The sequence below is a fragment of the Protopterus annectens genome, chromosome 3.part1 (assembly GCF_019279795.1).
Source record: "Protopterus annectens isolate FY-2018-M chromosome 3.part1, PAN1.0, whole genome shotgun sequence".
Classification (NCBI taxonomy): Eukaryota; Metazoa; Chordata; order Ceratodontiformes; family Protopteridae; genus Protopterus; species Protopterus annectens.
The window spans coordinates 213,083,197-213,105,344 of record NC_056732.1 but is presented as its reverse complement, the minus strand read 5'-3'; the positions used below and the strand labels follow the sequence as shown (position 1 = coordinate 213,105,344).

Sequence of the window (22,148 nt, the reverse complement as noted above, 5' to 3'; positions counted from 1 at the left end):
CCAATATCCTAGACCTGGACATTACCAACATGGGAAATCAATGCTCCACACCTATGGTCACCCCCTCGTTGGTCAGGTCTGACTATAAGCTAATCACCATTAACATCCACATCCCACCCCCCAGTAAGGAAATCTCCATAAAAACTTCTCCAAAGCCACCTTCATGCTACTCAAGTCAGAAGTGATAAACTTCATGACACACATGCAGACGGGAACTGAAAGTTTGACTGCTGAATCCTACACTAAGGCACTGTACGAGCACATCCACTCATGCATGAATCATGCCATCCCAAATAGAACCAAGATGGTCTCCTCCAAAAAAAGGAAGCCAATCTGGTGCAATAAACAAACTTTGCAACAAAAGGAAGAAACTGTTGCAGAAAAGAGGAAAATCCCAGGGTACAAAAAACTCCCTTTCCAACCTCAGTAAGACGCTGAGATCCCTCATTAAATCCTCCAAAGCTAGTTATGAAAATAAAATTGCCAAAGATTTCAAAGACAATCACAAGGCATTCTATAACTATGTCAAGAATCTAAATGGCAATGCTCAAATCTGCTCTGAGCTACAACAGAATGGCATTAAATATACTGATCCTAAGGATATTGCCAATATCCTGGCAGATCAATTCAATGCCAACTTCATCCCCCTCTCACCCCCTAAACGGCCCATCTCAGTACTGAAATATTGCCACATTCTGGTAATAACGGCCACACAGGTAAAAAAACGCACTCTCCAAAGCTAAGAATACAGCATCCATGGGAACAGATGACATCCCGGGCTGTGTATTACATGAACTACAAAATGAACTGGCACCTCACTTAAGTGTCATGTTTAATCATAGCCTCACCTCAGGCTTCATGACCACTGACTGGCGCATAGCTACAGTTATCCCACTCCACAAGGGGGGATCCATCTTGGATCCAGGGAACTACCGCCCCATCAGTCTGACGAGCCTGATCTGCAAGGCCATGGAACATATTATCATGGAACTTATAAACAAATACACTGGCAACCTTCAAACACTGGACCCCACCCAGTTTGGGTTCATGAAGGGCAAATCTTGTCTTCTGAACCTGATTGACTTCTTTGAATCAGTCTCCAGAGCCGTGGACAAGAGTGAGGCAGCCCACACAGCCTATCTGGACCTCGCCAAGGCCTTTGATACCATCCCCCACTCTGGAATCATAGATAGACTTACTAAGCTGGGCATTAATCCCTACATCACTCCATGGGTTGCCAACTGGCTTATTGACAGAACCCACACTGCAAAAGTAGCCGACTCCAAATCCAGCTCCAGACATGTGACAAGTGGAGTACCTCAGGGTTCAGTCCTGGGACCGCTCTTGTTTGGCATCTCCTTCTCTGAAATACAGGCCAACACTAAGGGACTCTGGCTAACAAAATTCGCAGATGAATGCAAACTGAGAGCCATTATTGAATCCCCAAATGATGTGGATACTCTACAAAAGGGCCTTGGTGCCAGAGCCATGGGCTCAAGCTCAATGCCAAGAAATGTATAGTTATCCCCTTTGGGAAAAAAACATGTACCCATGAATTACCACATAGGTGGCAGTACACTAAACACTGAAAGTATGATAAGAGACTTAGTGACACAGGTGGACAGTGGTCTAACCTTCGATAACCACATCGCCACAACAGTCAGGAAATCCTTCTATGTGGCCCACCTCATCACTAAGGGCTTTTCATCCAGAAAAAAGGAGGTCATTGTCCCACTGTACTCATCCCTCATTAGACCCATTATAGAATACAATGCCCCATTTGGTATGTACCTCTCAAGACATCTGCAACAACTGGAAAGGCTGCAGAAATATCTCAATAAAAGAATCACAAGCCTAAAGCAGATGCCCTGTGCTGACCACATTAAAAAACCCCAGCTATACTCTGTTGCATATCGTCTACTCAGAGGCGATCTCTGCTTAACATACAAAGCCATGTCAAACCCAGAGCTGTTGGACATGCTACACTTAAAGAAATCCCAGTCCCTCTGAGCCACACACTCCAAGGATCTAAAACTTGTCATCACAATAAACAAAACATGCTGGAGGGATAGGTTCCTGACCCAGAGAGGGGAATGTGATATAAACATGTGAAACATAAAAGGGAACTAATTTAATTCCCTATTTAAATGAAACACATACAATAAAATGAACTTGGTAGTGTATTGCAGGGCAGACGTGTTTGGCTGGGGGGGAATGCCAATTCGTACGAGACATATATTGTTTGGGGCCTCTCAATCCCGTTAACGGTGCACGTGGACATATATGTTTCTGTTAATTTGCCATTGCTATCTACAGATGTCTGGCTATATATACCTATATGAGTATATATATTTGCTTACATATTTATAACTATGTCCGTATATACCTACGGAGATATTTTTCTGTGTTCATATATGTAACTTGCTGTGTATATGTGGACATATAGGTGTTGACATATATATGTGTAGATGTCGGTATTTGCATGTATATATGTTCATATATTTGTATATATAAGTATATATTTCTGGATATATATATATATATATATATATATATATATATATATATATATATATGTATGTAACTGCATATATAGATATGTTGTATCCGTTTAGATAGTAATATATTTACACACACACACACATACATCTACATGTAGGTATACATTCTCTGTACTGTTGCATGACTGGGCAGGATGTTATGTTTCTGAAAACATAATATTTATGCATATCTGGCATGGTTTACTGATAAATCATTTCGTGTATGGTGTACACGGTCCCTGGGTTCGAGCCTTGCAGAGGCTGTTTATTTTGTTGCAGGGCAGAACTCCGGCCATTGGATACAGAGTGATTCAGGCAATGTAAAGCAGTTGTAAGCAGGTTTGTGCAGGTTTGCACGGAGGTAAGCAATGCTAACTTCCGGTCACAGTTTCTTACACCCAGTTAGCTTCTCCTTTGCTTAATCTGTGTAGGCAGTGCTTACCCCTGTGCAAACGCACTTAAACATGCTTACTTGTGCTTACATATGCTTACTACTGCTTATCTGTGCTTACACCTGCTTACTGCTGCCTTATTCATTATGATACTGACTCTTCACATGTGCATTTCCTGCAGTACTCCAGTTCATAACTATATGTTATTTAGTGGGTTTTGCAATACAAATATTGGTTATAGCATGCTTTGCCATGTAAAATAGACTGTGCTGCAGTGGGACTCAAACACGGAATACCTGCTCGTTAGGCGAATGCTCTGCCCCCTAAATTATTGCTGTGCTGCTTCATTTGCATTTATCATCCTTGTTATCCTCTTCAGCCTTTTAAGCAGCTTTAACCATAGCGAAGCAATGGGCACACCCACGCACCTATGGTTAGCTGTACTCGGAGTTTTAAAAAACAATATAGGGGTTTCTTCTTTTGATTTTTATGTCCTGTAGCTGTTGTACACATGGGGGACTGTTGGTGGGATTATGCGGACATCTTTGAGCAGTCTCGCTCATTTATTTCCACTTTCTGCTATTCAGCATTGCAGGGGCATGTTTATTCTGAGAGCTCTGATCTCAGACACGCCCCCTGCACTCATACACGCTCCGTGTAAGCCTGGGAGGTTGGGCAGCGTGCCTTCATTAATATGCATGGTACGCTTCTTTCCTCCTCCTACACGGGCGTTTCCATGCAGGACTATGTTAGTCCTGCACGGAAGATTAGTGAATCCGGGGGATGATCTTTTCTATCAAACATTAACAATTTAAGTTTTAGGGGTGACTGTAATTTCCTCACAATTGTTGTGTGTGACCTATACACATCAATCCCCCATGACACAGGAATAGAGTGGGTACTTGAAATAATGAGATCTAGAATAGCACCAGAATCAGAAATCAGACTGATAGAAGAACTCTGGAAATAGTCTTATCACACAACTTCATCACATTTGGTAATGAATACCACCTACAAAAATCAGGGGTAGCAATGGGCTCACCGTGTGGGGCAAGTTTCACCAACATGGTGATGGCCCATTGGGAGCATAAGTACATTTTGGACAATACTAGTGTCAACTGACTGTTCTGTTTTTACACATTCTTTCTGGACATTTGTATGTTGATTTAAGGGGATATAAACACAGCCATAAACTTAGTTAACTATTTCAACAGCACAACACCATTCTTTAAATTTACCAGTACGTTCCAGGAGACTACTATATCCTACTTGGACACTGAGTTAACAAAAGACCTACATAAGCAGAGATATAGGGCCAGATATACAGGAAGAGCACATACTCAAACTCTTTCCTGCATTACACCAGTTCACACCCTCAACATCAAAAGAAATCAATTGTGAAAGGACAACTAGTCCGGGCAGCAAGGATGGTGACTGAGGATTCTCATTTTGAAGAGGAGTGTGAGACCCTTAGGTCTGTGTTCACACATAGGGGGTATCCAACATAACTATTATCTCAACTGATCCTAGAAGTATGTAATAAAAGGAAACAGGGCATTTACAAACCAATTTTAGATGGCACTGGATCTAGTGGGGTAGGTACGGATAGTTTTTTAGAGTACCTGAGAAATACCCACGCAATAAGTAACATAAGTCTAACTAGACATGTCACATCATATACCCTGAGTTTTACAACATTTTGTCATGACTCATGTGAATTACTAAGCATTATTAAGAAAAACTGGGTGTTATTAACAGCAGAACAAGATATGGGAAGTAAACTAGGTGACCACCCTGTGATGACTTTCAAGAAAGGTAGGAATCTTAAAAACATTCCTGAATCAATTAGACCAATTCCTACTAGAAACCCAGGGATGCTGAGGTATGAAGCATGTAATCAATGTAAACACATTGAAACAGGATGTAGATTTAACATGAGAGACAAGACCTATTGGTTACGCCAATGGTTTAACTGTAACTCTAAATCTATAGTCTATTAAGAATCATAGGTTCATAGGTTCGTACTAGGCTATCTGCCCTAGGGCACTTATAAGCCTAGCCAGAGTGTGTGTGGCTTTCACCACCCCTTAGGATGAGAATACTATGCCCATTTAGGGTTTAGTTTACTGTGCCTCTGTCTAGTAGTGACACAGAGATGACCCCCGGGGTAAACCTACGATCTCCCATCCACTCGTCAAAATTTCTCTGGAAGAGAGTTAGTGAGGGGCTCTGCCTAACATGGACTGGGATTCTGTTCCAGAGTGTAGGGAGCCTCTGGGTTATGAATCTGTCTCTCCAGCACGTCCTATTTATTTCTGTGTTGAGGTTCAAATCTCTTGCTCTCATGGCTCTGATGGATTTGGATTTTCTGAGGTGGAGCATGTCCATTAATTCTGGATTGGACATGGCCTTGTACGTCAGGCATAGATCACCTCTGAGTAGGCGGTATGCGACTGAATAGAGCTGGAGTTTCTTCAGCCGGGCAGCATATGACATATGTTTGAGACCCTTTATCCTCTTGGTGAGGAACTTTTGGGGTCTTTCCAACTGCTGCAAGTGTCGGGTAAGATACATCCCAAATGGGGCATTGTACTCAATCATGGGCCTGATAAGAGAAGAGTACAGGGGCACAATGACCTCTCTTGATCTAGATGTGAATCCCTTCATGATAAAGTGGGCAATATAGAAGGTCTTCCTAACCACTTTGGCAATGTGAGAGTCAAATGAGAGGTTACTGTCAACTTGGGTCCCTAGGTCCCTGATTACCTCTTCCGTACTTAATGGATTACCACCTATGTGGTAATTTGTGGGTACCTTGTTTTTCCCAAAGGGTATGACTATGCATTTTTTGGCATTCAGCTTAAGGCTATGGCTCTGGCACCAATTATCCGTTTCTATGAGGCCTCTCTGAAGGATGCTTGTGTCCGCTGGAGTATCAATTAGGCGCCCAGTTTGCAGTCATCTGTGAACTTTGTCAGCCACAATCCTCCTATGTTTGCCTGCACCTCAGAAAAATAAATGCCGAACAAGAGGGGTCCCAGGACTGAGCCCTGTGGGACACCGCTTGTGACTGGCTTAGAGTCTGACATGGCTCCAGCAACTCTGACCCTGTGGGTTCTGTCCTTGAGCCAGTTTGCAACCCATCTTGTGACATATGGGTTTACATTTAAGCTGGTGAGTTTGTCTATGATGCCCGAGTGGGGTATTGTGTTGAAGGTGTTTGCAAGGTCAAGGTAGGCTGTGTGAACTGCCTTACCCTCATCAATGGCCTTAGTGACTGTTTCAAAAAAGTCGACCAAGTTCAAAAGGCAGGATCTGCCCTTGACAAAGCCAAATTGGGTAGGATCCAATGTCTGTAGGTCCCCAATGTCTTTGTTTATGAGTTCCATAATGATCCTTTCCATAGCTTTGAAGACCAGACTCGTCAAGCTTATGGGGCAGTAATTTCCAGGGTCCGTAGAAGCACCGCCTTTGTGGAGTGGGACCACTGTTGCTGTACGTCACTCTTGGGTACGTATCCTGTAGTAAGGCTAAGATTAAACAGCAGCCTTATGTGCGGGTTTAGTTCCTCTTGGAGTTCATGTAGCACACAGCCCGGGACACCGTCCGGTCCCATTGATGCTGTGTTTTTAGCTTTGGAGGGGGCGGCTCTCACCTGGGCATCTGCGATGTTAGGGAGACTACACTCTGCTGGGATAGATATTTCTCCTTTTGGGGGGGAGGGGGAGGAGAAATTTGCACTGAACCTGTCTGCCAGAATGTTGGCAATATCTGTGGGTTCAGTGTATTTTGTGTCATTTTGGACTAACTCTGAGCAGATCTGGGAGTTTACACCCAGGTTTCTAACATAGCTAAAGAAGGCCTTGTGATTGTCTTTTGTGTCTTTTGCAATTTTTCTCTCAAAGTTGGCCTTGGATGATTTTATGAGTGATCGTAGTTTTTTGCTAGTACTGATCAGAGATGCCTTCCCTTTTAGGGATTTTGCTCTGTCATGTAGTAGCTTCCTCCTCCTGTTGTAAAGTTTGTTAATGGCTGGGGTCCACCAGACAGGGCGCCTGCCTTTGGGGGAATGGGTCTTGGTTTTATTTGGGACTGCATGATCCATGCATTCTTGAAGGTGCCCATAGAAGGCATTTATAAAGGATTCAGCGGTGTGGGTTGTGGTTTCCACTGGCCCAGGGGCCTTGAAGGATACCACTTTAGTCTTAAGAAGTGTGAAGTTGGCTTTTGAGAAGTTCTTCACTGTGGTCTTTTGTGCAGGGGGTGGGGGCAGGATGTGGATTTCCAGTGAGATTAATTTATGGTCTGATCTCACCAATGAGGGGTATACTTCCGGTGTGGAGCATTTTGTCCCCATGTTTGTGATGATCAGGTCTAGTATATTATCTCCTCTTGTGGGAATGGTGACTAGTTGTTCCATCGCATTTGAGTTTATGAATTCTAGGAACCTTTGGGCTAGGATGTTGGGGCTTGAGTAATGTTCCCAGTCTATGTTTGGGTAGTTGAAGTCTCCCAATATGATGGTATTTGGAGAGACATTCATACTCTCCAGTGTCTTCAGGAAGGCTGAGTGGGGTTCCTGAGTTTGAGAGGGTGGTCTGTAGCATGCTACAAACTTTAGGGCAGTTTTGCCTATGGTTAGTTGCACCTGGATGGTCTCCGATGCTTCGTGCGTTGCCACTAACCTGGAGGTGTGGGTATCTTTGATGAATATGGATACTCCCCCTCCTTTTGTGGTTCGGTCCAAGTTTTGGGGCCGGAAAGCATGATATGAGGTAAAACCTGGTAGTGCTGGGGTGCTCTCATGAGCCTTGAACCAGGTTTCAGTCACTGCACAGACATCGATGTTCTCCATACTGAGGAGGGCTTCGAGAGCGTGCATCTTGAGGTTTAGACTTCTGGCATTGAGCAGCATTACCCGCATTTTATGTCAGCAAAACTGACCGTAAGTTTAAAGAGAGGGCTTACGAACGTATTTATAATATAGGAAAGAAAAAACTTGACAATGCATTAGCCAAACATTACAGTGACTTTCCAGATCACAAATTCAAGTTTAAAGTCATTGACTAAGTTCAGACAGATATAAGAGATGGACCAGTGCCCTTACTACTTGAAGGAGCAGAACTGTTATGGCAACTTAAACTAAATGCCTGTCAGTACCCAGCCTTGAATGAGTTCTGCTCTATCACAAGCATTTTAAAACCGAAAGCCCTAACGAGATAAAAGCTCATATATATATATATATATATATATATATATATATATATATATATATATATATAAATAAACAAAAATGTTTAAATACATTTTTTCTACACATATATGTATTTTATAGTATGAATTTAAATATCAAATAAATCTAAAAACAAATGAAAGAGAAAGAGATCTTTTGTTGGGAATGTCAAGCACTTTTAAGTTTCTGACTTTTTTAGTTTTGGTTCTAGTTTCTGACTTTACAAGTCTCTTGTTTTTAAAACAATGTACTGTATGTTTAAACTCAATGGCTTGCTAATGCATAATGAATGTATTTTAATGACCAAAGTAGTCACATGATGTATATTTAAACATTAGTTAAGCAAGGTTTTTTTCTGAAGAAGTTTTGCTATCTAGCTTAACGAAAAGTGCTTCATATTGATGTTTTGTGGAATAAAAGACTTGTTTTCTAGTTAGTTGTGAACATACGGCTCTCTTTTTTATGTTTTTACATCCTCTGTTTCTTGCTTGAATGGTCACTTGTTTGCTATACAAAAGTTTCCTTTTTCACTGTATATAAGGCAAAAAAGGTTATTAAATAATTAGAAAATAAAAGGTGGGGTAATGTGTTTTACTCAACTTTAACTCAGTTCTTCAACCATAACAAACTCTCAGGAGAAACAACTCAAATTAAAAATGTACAAGGCTCAAAGTAGGTAAACCAAGCAACAACCCCCCCCCCATAAAAAAATAAATAAACTCTCATTGGTGTCAAGCAATACAAACAAGCTCTTCCAACCTTTTAAAAAATAGAGACTTGAGATGAGAGTAACTTGCAAACATCCAAACCCCCAACACACACAAAAATAAGCAAAATAATCTCATATTCTTTTGTAGTATCTCCAGTTACAAATTCTCAGTGACAAACAACTTTAACCTTTTTCCCTGTCTCAGATATTACTGCTTCAGTCTGCCTACTAGATTGGTAACACTTTGATCTATGACACACACATGCACACAGACACACATCAGTTAGAGATACTTGTAAGATTGTACACCTCAGATATCTACTTGACATCAAGTGAATGGATAAACTCATAAATAGTGGCACAGAAAAGTATCTCAAATTGCTGCTGTCAGAACAATACAGTGCGACTTCCATCTTAATTTCTTAGTTCAAGAATCAGAAATTACAACACAAAATCAAGAGCAGATTTTATGTATTTCTCTTTTATGCTTAGAAAGTAACTAGAATAACAAATTGCATTAGCAAGCATTTTCTGAAGGATACAAATACTGAAACTCACAATCCTGTTATTATTTATAACCCCAATCCGAAACAATTTGCCAGAAAGCCACAATTTTTTAGGGTATATATCAAAATACCTCACAATTTATTTGCTCAAGAATACCAGGTAAAGTAAAAAAATAATGGGGAAGGGGTACTAAAAGGGATACATTTTAAATATTATATGTATTTAACTAGGTAAACCTACTGGGCAAAGTGTTCCTTTTCATGGGTCACCTGGTAGTACTGTCTAGTTAAGTTGTTGTTTGTCTTTCGGCTTTTCCCGGTAAGGGGTCGCCACAGTGGAACTCCGGTCCGCTAATGATTGACAGTAGATTTTTATGAAACGCCGAGGTGCCAGCTCGACGCCCAACCTTCAACGAAGGCATGCCCATTTACGCACACATGTCTTTCGAACTCTACCCAACTGCAGGGAGGACATGCAGACTCCACACAGAAGGCACTCCTAAGCCCAGCCGAGAATCGAACAGGAGAACCTCTTGCTGTGAAGTAACAACGCTACCGCCGTACCACTGCGGCAGTTTAGTACTGTCTAGTTAAGTGACTTGCTCAAAAGGCACATAGTAGGCTAATAGAGGTGAAAGGGCTCAAACCTTGCATTTTTGACTATTAGAAGCAATTCATTAACGTGTACCAGACACATCTAATCACTTTAAACTTTAACAAAACAATATATGTTGCATCATGGACATGCTTTTTCTGTACAATAAAAAATTTGAAACTGTAATGACGGGTATTATTGACTGACTATAATCCTCAGTGATTTACCAGAAAATAAGACATATCTCACTGAGGGCCAGGGCATACATATGAAGCAAAGTCAGAGATGTTCTGCAAAACTAGAGACAAATAAGTGGCAAACTATTATAATTCAGTTAAAAAGTTAATAGAACAAAAAGGTTTCCATCAACACACATTTTCTGAACCACAAATTGTATGATACTCTAATGACTGGCATTACTGACGGACTGTAAACCTCTGTTACTTTTAGCCCTCAGTGATTTATCAGAAAATAAGGAAGTGAGTAATGGTCTGACAGTTATTGTCAAAGATTAAAACTTTAAGATTTTAATGAGGGGTTTTCTGTAGTCAAAAGTTGTGGTTTGAGTGTTTCTACCACCATTTGCCTACTCTGTGACTTTGAGCAAGTCACTTAACCAGTGAGTGGCCCCAAAAAGTGGGTTAACAGGTGCAGTAACAAAAAAAACAAAAAAGAGGTTTATAGAAATTCTAATGACAGAAAGCACTGGACTGAAATTTTTTTTGGATTCGAATGCCATTACCAATACGGGCTGTCCAAGGTAGCAAGACTCAGGGATGTCCTTAAATAACACAGCAGTAGGTCTCAGTAATCTGAGTACATACACACAAACACACACACACATACACACTCACATGAGCACATATACACTCATATACAATTACAAATGTCGGTATTGGCTTTTATTTAAAATAATGCACTTTCTGTTGTAGCTCCAAACTCAGTCTCCTCTTCTAAAAAAGACTGAACTGTCCACTGCTTTATTTTAGCTTCAAAACTCAGGCTTTCATTAACTTGAATATTTAGCATTTGAGTCAGAGAAAGTGAAGCTCTTGGAAGTCCTGCATTTGAGCAGATGTGGACACAGGTAGTCAGATAACCACAAAGATTATATCCTAGCTGTTGCACCATAGATCAGGATTACAGAGTGAGTGAGAGAGAGAGAGAGAGAACATGTTGTTACATTTTTGTTTTAATGTTTTACTATTCCAGGGATGGGGCATTCTCCAAGGCACACAGTTTCATGGGGACATGTTCCCTTCTGCTCCCCATTATATTTCTTCTCCTGCCCCTACATCTCATTTGCCCCATTAATAGGTATGTAGTGACCTTGGCCAATAAATTGACTCCATCTTATTGACTGAACCTTTAACAATTGTAATGTACTTGCTTTAATCAAACTGGAAATAAATAAATAAATAAATAAATTGTAGTTCTGGCTGCACTTCTCCAGTCTTCACTAGAGGGAGTAATGCAGTTGAAGCTGGATTAGGAATATCGCCAATCAATCACTAACTATCCCTCTCCAAAAAAAAAAAAAAAAAACAAAGTGCTACAATATGGCTACATGAGCTTTTGGGCTGACATGATCTCTTTAACAGGAGTAATAAGCATTATTAAGTTTTTATTATCAGAAACACAAAAACAAACTGGTGAAAGAACAGGAACCAATACTAAACCAAGACGACCTAACCACAAGCCCAAAAGTGTAAGATAGATTTAATATAAAGCGCTTTTCATCACTGTTGTACGATAACGTCTTCAGATAAACAAACAAGAGTTCTTATAACATTTTAAATAGTAGTTACTAAAAAATCACATGGTAAAGATTTTCCAATCAACAAAAGTTACTACAATTGAACTTGTAGTTAAAGCAACAGCACAAGAATCTCTTTTACATCTCTATAAACACTGTGAATGGTATAATTATCAGATTATCAACTCTAGAATGTATTATTAGATTCTCTAATATAATTTATAAATACAAGTTGTAAAAGTAAATAATGTAATTAAAAAATGGTACATAAAAAGATGATACATAAAAGGGTACACATATAAAACCTGTGCCAATATTAATACAATAATATCATCTATTCAAGCTTTTTAACTTAAGAAGACAAGTAATATTACATGCTTCGTTGAGACCCGGGTTGCAAAAAGCATTAAGTCTCAACTACCAAACTAGTTCACGTTCCTCCAACAGTAAAGTCATAGGGCCACCTCTGACATCAGCCTGAATCTGATCAATGGCTTTGAAGTTGAACCTGTGACCTCCACTTAACTGAGCATGTTTAGCCAGTGAGTTGTCAAGCTTGTTTTTGTCAATGGCATATGTATGTTCATAAATTCTATCACGGATCCTACATTCTGTCTTCCCGACGTAAAATGCTGCACAGAATTTACACTTTACAACATACACCGTGTATTTAGAATCACAATTTAACTTGTGATTGAGGCTATACTTCTTCTCATTAATCATGAATGACCTTCCTTCTTCGATAAATTTACACATCCTACGTGTACCACAAGTATACATACCTGCATGTCTATAAGAGACACTTGGACATTTACTTTCCAGTAGGTTTTTAAGGTTGGAACCTCTTCTAAAAACTAGTTTTGGTACATTTCCTAGTTTTTCCACTAGAGATTTTTCAGTACTAATAAATTCACAATTTTTATATAAGATGAACCTTACTTTAGTGCTATCCTTACAGTATGTTGTTATAAACTGATTCTGTAATTAGGCTCTATATTATGTTGCTCAGTATACTGAATCAAGGGGCTACTAGGTTCACACCCAGGGTCATTGATAGCCAGATAGCCACACAGTATAGACTTGATTACCCCATTGAACCTTTTATGTTGTACTTCATCCACTAATGAACTAATGAGGTCAATGGAGTACCCTCTCTGTTGGAACATATTAGTAAGAAAATTACATTCAATGACAAAGTCAATGTTTAGTGAGACCATTTTGGCTGCTCTAATTAATTGACCCTTAACGATAGAGTGTTTTTGTGAAAAAGGGTGACAACTTGTGAAATGTAGAAAGGAGTTATAATAAGTATTTTTTCTAAAAATTTTATAAACAAGTCTTTCATTTACAACATCCTTACTCAACCTAATATCAAGGTAATCTATAGACACACAGCTAAAGTTTGACGTAAATTAAAAAAAATCAGTTGTTTGGTTTAAATAGTCAACAAATGTCTGTACCTGTAAAGCATCCTCTCTAAGGACGATAAAAATATTGTCCAAGAAATGGGTATAGAACACCAGGTTTGCCATGTGTTGAGAATTATTGAAAATAAATTCTCTTTCCCAGTATGCCATAACAAGATTGGCCAAACTGGCCCCAAATGGCGAACCCATAGCCACTCCTCTCTTCTGGAGATATAACTCCTTATCGAAAATAAAATAATTATTAGTAAGAATTATGTCAATGAGTTCCTCTGTCAGGTGTATCTCAAATTCAGGTGCACTTTTGGCTTTCAACAATAAGCTCACCCATTCTACCGCCTCAAGGTGGGGAATAGAGGTATAAAGGTCTTTGACATCAGTAGTTAGAAAGTTGTTATCACTATTGAAGTCAAAATCATTCATCTTGTGTAAGAAAGTCCAAGAATCTTTACACACCTGAGTTTCAGACTTCAAGTACTTTTGTAAGATGGTGTCAACAACCTTAGCACAGGGATATGTGATGGAACCTATCCCATCTATAAGAGGTCTCATAGGTGGATTTAGTACATCGTTGTGTACCTTAGGAATGCCAAACAATACAGGTGTTTTAGGACATGGTATTGTCATGTAGTTATACATATCAATGTCAATCTTTGCTTCAATAAACAAATCATTTAAGTAACCTCTTATACGGTTTTGGGCTATGTTCATTTCGTTTAGTGATGCTTTAGAGTATGCATCACTGTTCAAACCCATTTTCATTCTGGTATTGTAATCTACAAGATCAAAGATAGCTAACCCCCCACCTTTATCAGGTTTAACAGCCCTCACTTGTGAACATCTTAGTGCTTGTAAAGCTAACCATTCTTCATAGGTGACATTATCTTTTCTAAAATGTCTATTAATGAAATTGTGAGGGAGTGCCATATGCCTCAAATCTAGTTCACAAACATTCTCACAGATGTTCAGTACTGGGTGTAGTGGGGGATTAAATATGCTAGGGATCCTAAAAGTCTGATCTTTGTCAACAATATTACTAAATAAAACAGTGAGGTTACGCTTCCTAACAAAACATTTTAAATCCAAGATGGTCTGTGCAATGTTCATACGTCTACTAGGGACAAAACTATTGCCCTTAGCAAGAATATCCATAAGGACTAGATCTATACTGATAGAAGAATAATTGAAAATATTAAAGTCACCAGCAGAATTTTTCACAATGTTTACATTAGAATTACAGTCCTGTGCTATCGTCTGCATCTGTTGTTGCAATGTTTGCTCTTTTGGTTTTGATAATGTTGCCTCTTTGGGATGGCTCCAGGATGTCTGGCATTGTGAAAATGTTGGTTGTTGTTTACTCCCCTGTCCTCTTGTTGGTAAACAACAGGGCAGGCAGTGTTCTGATTCCGGATGTGTTCACTGCGTCTTACTGTATTAGCATCTGGACCATCATCACCCACTTCCTCAGTGATGGTAGGATTGGTATTCTCCTGTTTAGCAAGATTGTTAACTTTGTTAGGTGCCCACACCTGGGCCGTTGATGGTCTGGGATATGCTGTGCCATTACTATAAGCTAAACGGTCATGCTTCATTTTTTTTATTTTATTGTTCCTTAACCTTTCTAGCAGTTGATCTATGCTAGAAAAGGTCCTTTCATAAACATATTTATATCGTAGAACATCTACATCAGAAGTAATCTCTGTATTTAAATCGGACACTTCCTTAGTAAGTGCCTCAGTTTGGATAGTATAATGTTTTACCATAAGTTGCATAAGGTCAAAACCTTGTTGGTCAAACAAGGAATTTAACTCTAGATGGAAGAGTGAGTCTACTACTAAACACATAGGGTTTTGATGAAATTGTAGCCCCTTCGATACTAATCGTTCGTGTAAGCATTCTTTGAAGTAAACTACTTCAAGTTGCAGTTTTTTAAGTTTTAAAAGTTTTTGATCAAAAGTTTTCAGTTTATCAGGTAACAAGTGCAAACTGACCTGCAAGCTTTCCATGTTATCTTACTGTTATGTTAGATTATTAGGTTGAGTAAGGATGTTGTGAATGAAAGACTTGTTTCTAAAATTTTTGGAAAAAATACATATTGTAACTCCTTTCTCCATTTCACAAGTTGTCACCCTTTTTCACAAAAACGCTCTATCGTTAAGGGTCAATTAATTAGAGCAGCCAAAATGGTCTCACTAAACAGTGACTTTGTCTTTGAATGTAATTTTCTTACTAATATGTTCCAACAGAGAGGGCACCCCATTGACCTTATTAGTTAATTAGTGGATGAAGTACAACACAAAAGGTTCAATGGGGTAATCAAGCCTATACTGTGTGGCTATCTGGCTCTCAACGCCCCTGGGTGTGAACCTTTTAGCCCCTTGATTCAGTGTATTGAGCAACAGTTAGATCTAAGTAACGACAATATAGTGCCTAATTACAGAACCAGTTTTATAACAACATACTGTAAAGATAGCACTAAAGTAAGGTTCATCTTACATAAAAATCGGGAATTTATTAGTAATAAAAATCTCTAGTGGAAAAACTAGGAAATGTACCAAAACTAGTTTTTAGAAGAGGTTCCAACCTTAAAAACCTACTGGAAAGTAAGTGTCCAAGTGTCTCTTATAGACATGCAGGTATGTATACTTGTGGTACATGTAGGATGTGTAAATTTATCGAAGTAGGAAGGTCATTCATGATTAATGAGAAGAAGTATAGCCTCAATCACAAGTTAAATTGTGATTCTAAATACGTGGTATATGTTGCAAAGTGTAAATTCTGTGCAGAATTTTATGTTGGGAAGACGGAACGTAGGTTCCATGATAGAATTTATGAACATACATATGCCATTAACAAAAACAAGCTTGACAACTCACTGGCTAAACATGCTCAGTTAAGTGGAGGTCACAGGTTCAACTTCAAAGCCATTGATCAGGTTCAGGCTGATGTCAGAGGTGGCCCTATGACTTTACTGTTGGAGGAACGTGAACTAGTTTGGCAGTTGAGACTTAATGCTTTTTGCAACCCGGGTCTCAATGAAGCATGTAATATTACTTGTCTTCTTAAGTTCAAAAGCTTGAATACATGATACTATTGTATTAATATTGGCACAGGTTTTATATGTGTACCCTTTTATGTATCATCTTTTTTATATACCATTTTTAATTACATAATTTACTTTTGCAACTTGTATTTATAAATTATATTAGAGAATCTAATAATACATTCTAGAGTTGATAATCTGATAATTATACCATTCACAGTGTTTACAGAGATGTAAAAGTGATTCTTGTGCTGTTGCTTTAACTACAAGTTCAGTTGTAGTAATTTTTGTTGATTGGAAGATCTTTACCATGTGATTTTATAGTAACTACTATTTAAAATGTTATGAGAACTCTTGTTTGTTTATCTGAAGACGTTATCGTACAACAGTGACGAAAAGCGCTTTATATTAAATCTTACACTTTTGAGCTTGTGGTTAGGTCGTCTTGGTTTAGTATAAGTTTTTATTATCCCCAAAAGAGTTCATGTATGTCAGACTGAAAGCCTGAACAGCAGTATTGTAAAATATGTCAATCCAATAAAAGGAATCCCTTAATTCTTGTGTTTCAGTCTTTTTTGCCACTGAATCAGCAAAGCATTCCTCTATTTGTCTGCCACCCCACAGTCATACTTCTCAACTGCACCTCAATATGAGAAATTTTCCTTTATTTCATATCATAAAACTGCCATGTTCCATGATGAATCACATTGAAAAGGACAGCCACACATTCATTGTTAAGAATTTTTTTAACTGTGATAAATAATATTGAATTATATTAATTCTACAAAAAAATTAACAAAAAAGAGACAGTTATTGGCTATGTTTTAAGCTTCCTAGTTCCATATTTTGCTCATTTGTCCTACATTGTGAGATGCAGTATTCCTATTTAGAAGATGGAAAGTTGAGAACTATGACCATAGTCTGCACATAACAGATACATTTTATAGTTTCAACAAAACAGGTATGTTAAATATACAGCAGACAGCTTTAATGATGATGGCTTAGCCATAAGGCATCGAATGCCATGTGACACAGGCAATCTTCTCGGTTTGAATATCAGCGCAATTGGAATATTCTCCTCAAGGAGAATATAACACACGTCCTGTATCTCTATCTTATTTACTCATAGGCCAAACAGTAGAGTCTCTGAAAACACTAAAATGTATCTGGTCAACAAGTGTAACAAATACATGAATATTACTATTTTCAGTTGGTCAGTTGTGAAGCTATTAATTATTCAGCAGAATCTTACGAATACCTACAACTGCAGGAAATGGGGTATAAGTGGGGTACGAGTACACACAACGAAGTAAAACATTACAGGGACAACAATTCAAGCACTGCATATTCGGGGGAGGGCTGTGTCCTCTTCCAATATGCATTGACTTGGGAGTTGCTTATTTTAATTGTGGGATGTGGGGGAACACCTCCCTATGTAAAGCCATTTTATGAATTATGATCAAGAATTTCAGTGAAAACAGTTTCAGCAGTTGTATTTTTGTCTGAAAATATATTTGAAAAATGTTTGTTAAGTTATGCTGCAGGCATCCCCTCTGCATCCATGAACAATAAAAAAAAATGGCTGTTTGAACAACATGTATTTTGAATTGTGTAAACTTTGCTAACTCAAAATGTTTTAGAACTGGTGGTGCAGCGGTAGCGTTGTTGCCTCACAGCAAGAGGTTCTCCTGTTCGATTCTTGGCTGGAGTGCCTTCTGTGTGGAGTCTGCATGTCCTCCCCGCGGTTGGGTGGGCGTTCGAAAGACATGTGTAAATGGGCGTGCCTTCGTTGAAAGTTGAAAATCTACTGCCAATCATTAGCGGACCAGAGTTCCGCTGTGGTGACTAACCGGGAAAAGCCGAAAGACAACAACTGTACAGTAGACAGTCTTGTAAATAGTTGTTTTTAATGTGTTATTGGTTTACCTTTTTATTGATTGATTTTTTTAGTTATGTAATTCTATATATCTTAAATGGCTTAAATTGTTTTCTGAGTATATAAACTTTAATGAAAATATTTGTGAAAAAAAAGTTTCTTTTTAATCGCTCACTGAATTTAACTTTAAGCACCTTCATGAAGGTATGCAATAATGATATCTTTTACCAAACCCCCTTCATACAGTGTCTAATATTTGTCTTTGAATGAAAAAAAAAAACAGCTTTAAAGAAATTACAAAGCATGCATGACATATACTTTATGAAAGCTGGTAAGGACACTGGGCCGGTAGTGATAAAGATTGCATTAGCTTACATTCACGGAAGTGATGTGATGAAAGGTATGGGGTAGTGCATTGAAAGGAGACTAAAACAGGGACCACAGAAATGAAACAGTCCAAATGGAATAAAATCAGCCATTGAGTTTAATTCAGATTAACATTGATTTTAAGCTTATCACTAACATCCTTCTGGATTTATTGATACAAGGCTATACAGACAGTGATATGCATAATTTTCTTTTAGTGCTTTTCTAAGACAAGTATATTGTCGGTCATGACTAAAATTCATAGAAACCTGGTAACTCTCCTGTTTTGCATAACTGTTGCAACAAGAGTTCCAAAGTCAGAACCCATTGCTATGCTGTTAGCAAACTGAATCCTTTTGTTTATTTTGTGGCTTCTTATGTTAGGGACTTGCAAAACTTTTTAGAGCCATGTTTTAATAACAGTGTGGCTGGAATGGGACTTTTTGTCTACAGTTTACATAAATGTACTTCATACTTCAGTTCCCACAATATGAAGGTATCAAATGTATTTGTACTAGTGATATTAAAATGATTTGCATTTCAAAGATATGAGGCTGTTCTTTTTTTAATAATGGATACTACTAACAAATTAAGGAAGTAGTTATGCAGGCTGAGCCTGTAACTAATCTTGCTTTTTTCCAATTTAGTGTTGTTGTAGTGGAAAGCTGCAAATTTATATAAAGCTGTGCTTTTTAGTCAAGTTACATTGTATAAGCATTACATTAATAACCTATTTTTATGTGGGGATGTGATGATCTCTTGTTGTATTGGCTCTTTCATTCACTTCATTGTCTGCAGTGTGTTTATTAAGCAAAGATAGAATAAGGAAACCTACAGCTTAAAACTACATTTAAGTTTACATTTTTCCAGCTTAAGATCCCATTGTCTTCTATAAATTGCTTCCAATATCTCAAGATAGATACATTTTAAACTTTGTTCTTAAACTCCCCTTATTAACTCATTCCCTCCATTACAGCTCTCCTAAGTGTGTACTTTAACCCTGCAGTGGGTGTGGCTTGAGCCTTTAAAAAATAAAGTTATCACTTTACAGTTCAAACAAATATTTGTATCTCTGGAACCGTGTGACTTGAACGCTGTAAATGGCAAACCATTCAGAATAAATTATTCTTTATATTGGTGACAATCATTCAGTTTGATGCTTTAAACTGGAATTTATAAGCCAAAATAAAAGCAGTGAATATTAATTTTGCAATGTTGTATGAACAGCTTTTGATATCTCAGTAACTGTTCAAGCAAGACGCATACTGCTAGCAGGATTTTCTTCATACAGCTGTGAGCTTTCAAATGAGGCTATGCTACTCTGTCTGTGATATCTGAATATTGAGATATTTAGAGAACTATGAAAAATATTACAATACAGATACGCAGTATTCAAATAATATTTAATATCTCTTTAGCTACAGTAGACAGAGGCCAAATAACAATGCAATTACATTTGCTGTCATGTATGCTTTACAAAGAAATCTTCTGATACCTTGTATGTAGCATGGTTTTGGAATTATTAATGCAAATATGAACAACCAATATTTGACACCCCTAGGCGTCAGTAGGAGTTAATATCTGAAACACCTGGAGGCGCACTCAGCTGTAATGAATGAGTTTAAGAACAAAGTTTAAAATGTATCTGTTATGAGATACTGGAAACAATTTATAGGAGACAATGTTATCTTAAACTGGAAAATTTGTAAATTTAAGCGTAGTTTTAACCTGTAGGATTAGTTATTCTGTCTTTGCATAATAAAGACGTTGCAGAAAATGAAGTGAATGAAAGAGCCAATAGAATACTTGGATTACTGAAATTACAAATTAACTACTTGGCTGAGGTCATGATGGGTCAGAAGCTTCCTTAAATGGAACTCCAGCATCACCATAGCAATTTAAATCAACATCACCTATAAAAAAGTATGGGTTTAGAAGGCTATGTTGTCATGTCTTCCTTAACAGAGCAGAGGAGCATTGAAATAAAGGGTGGCTATAGACCTGGGTGTGCCAGCCATCCACTGAATATGGTCTGACCACTTGTCAGTTGCAGGCATATTCCTTATAAAAGATGTGAACTTGGAAAAAGTTGAGTATCATCAGCACTTTAACAATTTCAAAAACAAGTTGGGTCATGGCTTGGTATTACCTAGGTGTGTGTGTGTGTGTGTGTGTGTGTGTGTGTGTGTGTGTGTGTGTATATATATATATATATATATATATATATATATATACATATATACATATATGTATGTATATGTATATGGTACAGAATGAAGAGGATAAACATTTGGATTTAATTATCTTTGCCCAGTACTGGGGAGTTTTATATTAGGTAAGCAGTGCTATGCTTTTCTAGATATGGTCTATCATAAGTGACAGAGAAATATGGAAAGGTAAGCCAGATGTAAGCATATTGCTTACTCAAAGATGATCTCTGCCTGACTTACAAAGCCATGTCCAACTCAGAATTGATGGACATGCTCCACCTAAAGAAATCCAAGTCACTGCGAGCCACGCCCACTAGTGAGCTAAACCTCACCACAACAATAAATAGAACATGCTGGAGGGATAGATTCCTGTCACAGAGACTCCCCATGCTTTGGAACAAAATTCCAAATTGCATCACGCAGAGCCCCTCAATAAGACTCTTCAAGAGAAACCTTGATGAGTGGATGGGTAATAGAAAATACACCCCGGGATCACTTCATTCACTCTGCTTGACAGAGGATCAGTTAATTAATCAATGGGGCGGCGAAAGCCGACACACTCTGGCTAGGCTTTTAAATGCCCTCGGGCAGATAGCCTAGTACCTACCTATGAACCTATTTCTCAGTGAGCTAAATATGTGTTGTTTCAACAGTGAGCCAACCCTGAAGTTGGTCAATTTTATCACTGAAGCTGTCAGGGCTAAGAAAAGCAATTTTAAGAGATGGAGTAGTTTTAACTTAAGTACAAGAGAGAGGAAAATAAAAAGCAGGGTCCATGATTCTTCTTGAATTTTTCAGTGACAGTAAACGATGTCTTGCAACTTAAGTAGCTAAGATTCTGAAGGAACTATGGATTAATTTATTCTGTATATATATTCAATTGATATGTTTTTATGTGTAATGTATATTGTTGAAGAACTTTGGGCATGAACATTTAGTATTTATTTAATGTGCTTAAAAAATTTATGAAGTTTTAACTCCCAGCTGCTATATTTAGATTTCACTAAAATAGATGCAATTCACTGAACTGTTTAGCATTGTTTTCTTCTTCCATTCAGTGTTTTTTTTTCTTATTTTGTACTGAAGCTATTTCAGAAGGCAAGACATCTGGAAACAATGTGGAAGTACCTGTCACAGTGCAACTCCCCTATCCAGGAGGGTTTGTAGGTTTAGAGAGAAGCCTCAATCCTTTTTGCCCTGACTTTAATTGGTTTCAATATTGGGACTATGGTAAGTAAATCCATGTTGTCCATAAACATTTGTTTCACAAAGGTGATTGGCAGTGCTAAATAATGCTCATAATTATGAAGACGTAGGTCATGCTGAAGAACATGTATGTGTTCTTTTATTCCAGACTCCGGTGTCTTACAAGATGTGGGTTTCCTATGTTCATAGATTTGCTTCTTTAATTTTCAAGACAGATGCATGTAATAGAAATGTCTTTGAAATCACTGCTGAGCTTTCAGTAATCTACACAGCTGTATACAGAGTGTCAGTG

The 22,148-nt window shown here is 38.1% G+C and overlaps 1 protein-coding gene across 1 annotated transcript in view; it reads left to right on the top strand.

Moving 5' to 3' along the window:
• The window catches only part of LOC122798067 (histone deacetylase 9-like), a 2,531,134-nt gene that overhangs the window by 571,359 nt on the left and 1,937,627 nt on the right, over window positions 1-22,148 (top strand). The window contains exon 3 of the mRNA XM_044066719.1: window positions 21,737-21,880. Coding sequence (XP_043922654.1) covers window positions 21,737-21,880 — 144 coding nt within the window. The remainder of the gene's footprint in view (window positions 1-21,736; window positions 21,881-22,148) is intronic.